We start from the raw sequence: 9,312 nt of genomic DNA, 5'->3' as shown, positions 1-9,312 counted from the left end.
GGTTGAGTGTTGACCTATGAACCAGGAGGTCAGGGTTCGATTCCCAGTCAGGGCACATGCCCAGGTTGTGGGCACAATCCCTAGTAGGGGGCGTGCAGGAGGCAGCTGATCAATAATCCTCTCTTATCATTGATGTCTCTCTCTCTACCTCTCCCTTCCTCTCTGAAATCATATATCTATGTGTGTATATATATACATATATGTGTACATATATGTATGTATATACATGTATATGTGTGTGTGTGTGAGTTTTTAAAAATTTATTTGCATTCTTTCTTTTCTTTTAAGAATTGAACATTTCCAAATGTGGCTTCTCATTCAAAAAATTTATTCTTACCATTGCCAGAAAACCTCTACTTCATTCAGATGAATCAGTCCCTCTAATTAGGAGGGAATAATCTGGAACTAAATAACTAAAAGATCTGACTTGTCATCAAAATGCCGTGGGCAACATGGTAAGTAAAGAGACTGGGTGTCAAATGAAATCATTTTACAGGACCAGTCACTTCAGGAAGGGGAAAGCACAGGTCCTGGGATCAAAAGCAGGGATTTGTCCTTTATTAACCACATGTCCTGGGAAAAATAAGTCAATGTCTGCGGGCCTCAGGTTCCTCACCAATGAAGTGAAGGGGACCTGCTATGCCTACTGCCCAGGCTGGATCTGGGGCCAAATGGAACTGAGGATGTGAAAATGTTTTGTAAATTCCAAAGGCCCGTTCCATTGCAAACTACTGCAGTTATTCAGTAGCGGTTGGGTTGTGTGGAGGCAACAAAAGAAATCCTGCATCTTGTATTCAGCCCTCAGACCACGTACTGCTGCTGAGGGGCCCCTCTTCCTTCCTAGTATGAAGGGCTGTAGGCCCAGACGATCGATCTCTTAGCATTTCCTCTTCTCCCCACAATACCTGCCACAACCATTCCCCTGGACTGTGACAAGGAGATCATACTCCATCAACAAGAAACCCAGGGACTCCTTGTGGAATTATATTTGAACCTGGAGGCCTACGTGTTTCAGTTAAAAACAGACTTGGAAACGAATAAAAAGTTGCCTTAAACAAATTTTCTATCATTCCAGCAGAGGGAGACAGGACTGCACTGACTCTCCCACAAAAACTGCAATTCAGTTTGAAGGCTTACAACATGAAGGCTTCCTTCTTTCTTTCTAGTCAGATACTGTCATCATAATTCAGTACCTCTGGGTGGAGAAAACACATGGCTGCAGGCCATTATGAATCCAAACACTCTCACATGGGTGTGCATTTCATTGCTCTCAGGGGACACTGGGCCTTTGGAACAGCAGCGGCATGGTATGAACTCAGTCTCCAGATGCTTCACACCCGTGGTGGGCACCCCTGGCGGCTGAGCCCGCATTCACTCTGTTTTCCTCTCTCCTGAATTAGAACCACGGATTTGTTCAAGCACCTGCCCTGTCCCCAGTCCAGAGGGGGATCTTGATTCGCCTAAGCCAGCGATTTTCAACATTTCTCATCTCATGGCACACATAAACTAATGACTAAAATGATTCGGCACACCAAAAAAAAAAAAAAAATTTGGGGGGGCTCATCTGTAAAAAAAAAAGTATAATTTTGATTGATTCAGAGCAGACAGCTATTGTTGTGTTGGCTGTTGTCTTTTTTTTTAAATCTTTCTTCCTGATACTTTAAATATATTTTTATTGATTTCAGAGAGGAAGGGGGAGAGAGAGAGAAACATCAGTGATGAGAGAGAATCACTGATTGGCTGCCTCCTGCACACCCAACACTGGGGATTGAGCCCACAACCTGGGCATGTGCCCTGACAGGGAATAGAACCCTGACCTCCTGGTTCATAGGTTGATGCTCAACCACTGAGCCATGCTGGCCAGGCAGCTGTTGTCATTTTAAAAAATATATATATTTTATTGATTTTTTTTACAGAGAGGAAGGGAGAGGGATAGAGAGCTAGAAACATCGATGAGAGAGAAACATCGATCAGCTGCCTCCTGCACACCCCCCACTGGGGATGTGCCCGCAACCAAGGTACATGCCCTTGACTGGAATCGAACCTGGGACCCCTCAGTCCGCAGGCCGACGCTCTATCCAATGAGCCAAACCGGTTTCGGCAGCTGTTGTCATTTTTAATTTGACAATCTAAGAAAAAGGGACCAGTGCCCCTGACTAGTCAGGGACTGCACGTTTTAAAAACTTGTGTCGACTGCCGCCGCAGCCCCGCCCGACCACTGCCTCCCCCTGCCCTGCAGCCGTCTCCACCGCCGCCGTCTGGGTCGCCGCCGCCTCGGGACCGTCTGTATGATTAGGCCACAATCTTCAATGAGTAAACATATTCCTTTCTGTGGTGTTCTTGGTCACACATTTATGGAGTTTCTGAAGGGCAGTGGAGATTACTGCCAGGCACAGCACGACCTCTATGCAGACAAGTGAACTGTAGAAGTTCATTACTGCTCCACCCAGAAGCCCCCATCTGAGTGGTTAACCTGGACACAAGTGTTGAACTGAAAACTGCAGAGCATTTTACGAGTTCTGACCTGGATGGGGTAAACCTCAGTGCACTTCCTTTCTATTGCCTCAGTATTACTGGATTGAAGAGTTGCTGCTTCTTGTTAGGAGGTTCATTTCATTTCCCATTACTCCCAACTTCCCTCAAAGCACTGAGAATTTCAAGTGGATTATGTTGAAGTAGACTCAGTTTCTTTGCATCGTTTCTGTATTCGATTTTTAAATTCTTTCATAACCCTATTGAGTGTTTTTTAACTAAATTATCATGGCTCGAATGAACCGCCCAGCTCCTGTGGAAGTCACATACAAGAACATGAGATTTCTTATTACACACAATCCAACCAATGCGACCTTAAACAAATTCACAGAGGAACTTAAGAAGTATGGTGTTACCACAATAGGAAGAGTATGTGAAGCAACTTATGACACTACTCTTGTGGGGAAAGAAGGCATCCATGTTCTTGATTGGCCTTTCGATGATGGTGCACCACCGTCCAACCAGATGGTTGATGATTGGTTAAATCTTGTAAAAATTAAGTTTCGTGAAGAACCTGGTTGTTGTATTGCTGTACATTGTGTTGCAGGCCTTGGAAGAGCTCCAGTGCTTGTTGCCCTAGCATTAATCGAAGGTAGAATGAAATATGAAGATGCAGTACAGTTCATAAGACAAAAGCGGCGTGGAGCTTTTAACAGCAAGCAACTTCTGTATTTGGAGAAGTATCGTCCTAAAATGCGGCTGCGCTTCAAAGAGTCCAGTGGTCATAGAAACAACTGCTGCATTCAATGAAACGGGTGCCTGATGCCATTGCCTTGAAAGTGGAACTTGAGGTAGGACCTAATATGTCATATATATTAGCCAACATGTTGGCTTGGTGAATAAGTCTAATGAAGCTTCCAAAAGAGGGTTGAAAAGCAGTTTTATCGGGCCACAAGCTTGACAGAATTGCAACCTCTATGTTTGGGTTATGATCAACCTATTTTGACACTTGGCAAGATTCTTACTGTTCAGCATTTAAAAATCTGCTCATCATTTGTACCAATTTACTTTTCCTGAAATCATGCAGTATTGAGTTATGTCTTTAAATCTATTCCCATGTCAGAATCTTACCGATATATAAAAGATTTAGAAAGATTAGGTGCCAAAATACCCAGCACAATACTTGTATATTTTAGTTTCATACAGAACTAAAATCCCAGGAACTATGAACACTCTGGACCTTATGTGGTTTATCCCTTCAGTCATTTCAAACATAGAAAGTAGGGCCTATATGTGATTATTTGCCTGCTCACTTTATGTTTACATCTCCCACATTCATACAAGTATACATCAGGTTTGCTCAGCTTTTTGATTTTTATACAAAGTTTTGGTTATTATTTAATGTCTTTCTATAAATCTCATTTTGTGCTGTTATGGAAAGCCTCCATTTTGAAAATCTGAATTGTATAGAAGCACATGTCTTTAATGTCTCCAGACAAAAAGCCTTACAGTTAATTTTAATGTTTGCACTTAATGTGCAACTTATAGGGAGGGCCTGAGAAAAGAATGAGAGGGGGCTATTAAGTATTTTTAGTAAGATGTTGCCTTTGTCTTGTGTGGAACATGTAGAATATGCTCTTTGGTAAATATTTTTTTAAAGGTAGACATGCTTTGTTGTAGCTAAAACGATTCTTAATCATAAAAATTCTGAATTCTTGTATTTTTTTTCATACATTCTGAAGTTTACCAACTTATTTTTGTTTGAAGTGTGATTTTTTTTCCCTTCCCACCCTCTTGCAAAAAAAAAAAAAAAAAAAAAGAAGAAGAAGTGGGTTTCTGCTAATGAATTGAGCAGACATCTAATATTTTATATGCCTTTTGAGCTGTGTAACTTAATATTTGGATACTTGATAATTTGTTTTATTATGTAATTGATAAAATGGTGATGTGTATTGATGTTAGTTCAACCATATATTTATACTGTTTGGGAATGTGTGGTTATAGTTCTGTGGGAGAAATAATTTGTCAGTGTTCACCAGCTTGTAAGAATTTAGTGCGAGAGCTTAAACATCTAAATAAATGAGATGCATTTATCATCACTGAAAAAAAAAAAAAAACCAAAAAACTTGTGTCACTGGTACATCTACACAATGGAATACTACGCTGCTATAAAAAAGAAGGAACTTCCACCATTTGCAACAGCATGGATGGAACTGGAGAGCATTATGCTAAGCAAAATAAGCCAGTTGGAGAAAGATAAATATCACATGATCTCACTCATATGTGGGATATAATGATCAACATAATTTGATGAACAAGAATAGACCCAAAGACAAATGGCAGGGTGTGGGGGTTAGAGAGCAACCAAAGGACTTGTATGCATGCATATTAGCATAACCAATGGACACAGACACTGGGGCGGTGGGGGCTTGCCCAGGATGAGAATGGCTGGGGGTGGGGGGTTCAAGTGGAGAAAAAGGAGACATATGTAAAACTTTAGACAATAAATTAAAAACAAACAAACTTGTGGCACTGGTTGAAAATTGCTGGTCTACGCCGATCCGAGCACATTTTTCTCTGATAAAGTTTGCTGGTCCAGGGGTGGACTTGATGACCTTCCTCGGCCCAGTCAGACTGAAGGGAAGGGCTTATCCTCCACGTTCTGGGAGGAGGTTTGCCCTCTGGCTTTCACACTGGACACGAGCAAGGAGACCCATTGCTCTGGCACCATATTGCAGGTGCGAATAAGATGGCCAGAGGAAAAAGGACACGTGAAAGGATGGCTTGTTGATGACACCACTAAATCAAAAAACCCCGTGGCCTGGACTTCTTGGTGTGTGAGGGAACACATTTTTGGTTAAGCCAGCTTGAGGCAAGCCTCTGTGTCAAAGCCTCTGTATTTTGCAGCCACCGTACCTGTATGCATTGATGGACCCCCTCAGTTTTCCATGGGCTGCTTACTGAGGGTACTGTTGCATACTACTTCTGTGATATTATTGTTTCATTGACACAGCACTTTATACATATTTATTTGTTCCTACTCCTAGATGGATCTATAATTTAGAGGGATTATCTCCAAACGAAAGTGCAGTACAGCAAGTCAAAACATGCCCAAAGCACCGCAAAAAAACAAGTTCAAAGCCATCTAAGATGTCCATGACCCTGTTGAAAGCACCTGTACTTCATAAGTACTCTCATTTCCAGGTCTAGCCTGAGAGAGGGATATATTCACGTAATCTAAAATAGAAATCCTTAGTGTTGCCTTTCTTCATTCCCCTTTCTGAGGGCGGAGGATTTTATATATGTGTGTTTTTCGTACTGACTCTTCATTGCTCATTCATATTTATAACCTCTAATTCATTTAAATAAAAAAAAAGACATTTTAAAAACCGCATGTGGCTCCTGGTGGAAAGAGCTTGCAGAACAAGACCTAAGGGTTGCCTCACAGGAAGGAGACCAAGGTGCCCAACTCCCAAGGACTTTTGGCCAAATATTTGAGGGATTGTTCAGAGAATCACCTGATAATTGAATAAGCATTCACGAATGGATTGTGCCCAGTACCAGCGCTGGTTCCACAGATTCAACCCCAGGGAAGAGTGGGGGCAGGGAGCTGTCCAAATCCAGCCCTCGGCTAAAGCAAATGATAACGGCTGGAAGCTTAAAATAGATGCAGAAAGGAGCACATTCGTGTGGCACAGAAGCAGGTCCGCACCTCTGACGTTTCTCAGTTTGGAAATGGCTTTGGTCGTTTTTACTTGCTTCTTCATTGGACCGGAAAATACAGATGTTTACGAACATACTTACCACATCTGACGATGAAGTAATTTAGGCCAGTCAACATAATTGTTCCACTGGGAAACAGGACTTCTACTTCAGTTCAGAAAATCCCTGACATCTGACGTAGGAGGATTTATAGGTTTAGTGGAAGTTGCTTTCTCCGGCTCTCCAGATTACATGCTGTGGGTTAGTATGTTTGTTGTTGTTGTGTGTTGTTGTGTTTTTTTTTTGTGTGTGTGTGTGTGTTTTGCATGAGTAAATATCCTTCTAATAATGAACAGACCAATAACGTCTTAAAAGAGAAAAATAACAGTCTTTTCCTTTTTGCTGTTTCTTGAGAGAACTGCCTGGATTTGGCTGTCCAGAATATGAAAGCTGGCGTCTTCCTTTTGTGGTGGGGATGGGTTTGTGCCACTGAAAGCAGAGTGCGCTGGCGAGGAAGAGAAAGCCAGGAGATGTCTAAGAAAGGCAGGTGAGTGGGCGTTTAGGGGTAGAGGGCTTAGGGAAAGCTGACGATGTGGGCCTGGAATCTTTTCCAGCGTATGGCGCTTTCTGCGGATGCCTTTTCCTTCCTTTTCCCCTTGTTCTCCTGCTTCCCTCCTCTTAGGAAGTTAGAATCATGTTTTATTTTTAAATGATGCCAGATCAGACACATCGCTATCATTGCATATTCTTAAATCTCTTATGAATTGTCCCAGGTGAAAGATAAATTCTGAGGGGAAAAAGAATACAGTATAGGCACATTTATTAAAAAAAAAAATTAAAGGCAAATTATTTGATATCTGCATTCTAAGTTGGAATAAATCTACAAATTCTCAACCACTGGGACCTCAAATTAGTGAGAATGATCCTATTAGTTCTAATTATTTCTGCTGGATTTGTGGGTCCCTTTAAAAATAATTTAAAAGAAAACAAAGCAGGTTTCTTCAAACTATAATGGCTAGAAGGATCATTAGATTGTCCTCTCCTGATAAATTGGGAGGGTGAGGGATGGAGCTGCCTGCAGACCGGCTTGCTTGCTCGTTGCCAACATGGTACGTGCCACCCTGGCCGTACCAGCCCGAGAGGAGGGAGCTTAGACAGAGCCAGGCTGTCGCTTCCACGCTCGGAGTCACTTAGGCAGCTCTGATGACAGCACTGGTATGTGAGTGCCTACCTGCACCCGTGCTGGCCCAACATCCACCGACCCATCAGGGCTTTTGGAGAAAACCTCATGCAGCTCTCTCTTTACTGAAGAGGAAATAGAGGCAGTAAGGACATTCTTGACTCTTGGTTCCTTACCAGGCTTTGGTCCAAACTGAGCTTCAGATGTCTTTATCTCCGGATGTGGGTATGAATAGAGGTTGGAAAAGAAACTAATATAAAAGGAAGTCCAGCTTTCTGGAGTTTGGAGCTGGCGGGAGGTGGGGGGGTGGGGGGGGGGTGCTGGGTGTCTGGCTCCTCCGTGCCCTGATCCTGGGTTTGAGAGAGCCTCCTGAACAGCCAGCTGTGGCTCACAGCACTTGTTACAGGCTGTTTTAGCAACATCACAAAGCCGGGAGCTGAACCAGCCAGTGGTCATGGCGAGGCCCGGGCACGGGGGGAGATGGCTCTGCACAAGCCATAAACCCTGTTTCTGTCAGAGTTAAAAGTTGCTTGAGCAAACAGTGGAATTTGTGGAGCTGTGCAGCCATAGAGATTGTTTGAATCAACGGTGCTCATGAGGATTCAAAGCAACAGCAGCAACAAACCCTATTCATCAAAAGCTTCTCAGCCTCTCTCCTAAGCCAGAGCTAGAGTGGTGACTTATTGGTAAACACCAATAAAGAAGAGAAGTTCTGGAGAGCAAAACAGGTTTTCTTTTAAAAAAAAAAAAATTACGAGAACTTTCATTTTTTTTTAAATTATAAAAGACATACATGACAATTATTTAAATTTTGTTAAATAAGAAAAAGGTTTTAAAAACACACAAAAATCATCCATAATCCCCAAACCCAGAAATAACCTTAACATTTTTGTACATTTTTTTCCCAATGTTTTTTTTTTTTTTTTTTTTACCTAAGTATATGTTGTATATTAACTAGTGTGGGATTATTCTGTGCACATAGTTTTGTAACCTTATTGTATTTAATGTGACTTTGTCAGCATGTTTACTTACTTAAAGTCCACTTGAATGGCTGCATATAACTTATAATATGCATAATAAGGCACCATGTACCACCGTTCAAGCAGTTTCCTCTATTTTATAGACATTTAGTTGCTTCCTTTGTTATTGTAACTATTCTGTAAGAATATCTTTGTGCAAAAGAATGTTTGTCTACATATACAATTATTGAATTAGGATGGCCTCCTGGAAGTAAAGGGTCAAATGGCCTGAGAACATTGAAAGCTCCAGACTTATTTGGCAGAACTGCTTTCCAGAATGATGGACCCAACTTATGGACCCTCCACCAGCCAGGTTAAGTTTTCGTGTTATGTAACCTAAACTTTTCAAGGGCTCGCTTCATTTCACCCAGATTCTAGGCTCACAAGTTGGTGGTAATTTGTATCCAGGCTTCTTTTCATGATTTATACGAATAACATGGGAAGCAAGGTGAACTCATGCACAAAACAGAGGAATGTTGGACAACTGATTTAACATGTGGAGCCTCCATTTTATTACTGTAAAAGGGGAATAAAACTTCTACCCCTTTACACTTGTGTGAGGACTTGATAACTTAACGTAAGTGTTGAAATTCAGTTGTATTCAAAATCTGTCTGCCACCTGCCAGTTGCATGCTCTTGGATAAGTTATTTAGCCAGGTTAACTATCAGGCCCCATTCCCAGGCCACCCGAATCAGAAACTCTGAGGCGGGTCCTGGACGTTGGTGTTTTAAAGCTCCTCAGTCATGTTTCCTAAATCACTGTCTTGGACCTTCAGTTCATTTACCCAGAAAGCTGGTGAAAGGAAGAGAGGACACCCAGTAGCTTAAAAGAAGAATTAACATATCCCATCAAACCTGTCAAGATCAAGTCCGAATGCAAATGGTTTTTAATCGGGCTTAATTGGAATATGTGATCAGCCTGTTTTCCCCGTTGGCAGC

The 9,312-nt window shown here is 41.9% G+C and overlaps 1 protein-coding gene across 1 annotated transcript; it reads left to right on the top strand.

Moving 5' to 3' along the window:
• Window positions 1-2,666: 2,666 nt before the first annotated feature.
• LOC103289789 (protein tyrosine phosphatase type IVA 1-like) lies at window positions 2,667-4,226 on the top strand. The gene has a single exon (XM_054722380.1). The coding sequence runs from the start codon at window positions 2,761-2,763 to the stop codon at window positions 3,280-3,282; it is 522 nt and encodes a 173-aa protein (XP_054578355.1). The 5' UTR covers window positions 2,667-2,760; the 3' UTR covers window positions 3,283-4,226.
• Window positions 4,227-9,312: the final 5,086 nt, after the last annotated feature.

The sequence above is a fragment of the Eptesicus fuscus genome, chromosome 10, assembly GCF_027574615.1.
Source record: "Eptesicus fuscus isolate TK198812 chromosome 10, DD_ASM_mEF_20220401, whole genome shotgun sequence".
NCBI lineage: Eukaryota > Metazoa > Chordata > Mammalia > Chiroptera > Vespertilionidae > Eptesicus > Eptesicus fuscus.
Note: the sequence above shows the minus strand (reverse complement) of the source record. Positions and strands in the feature narration are given on the sequence as shown.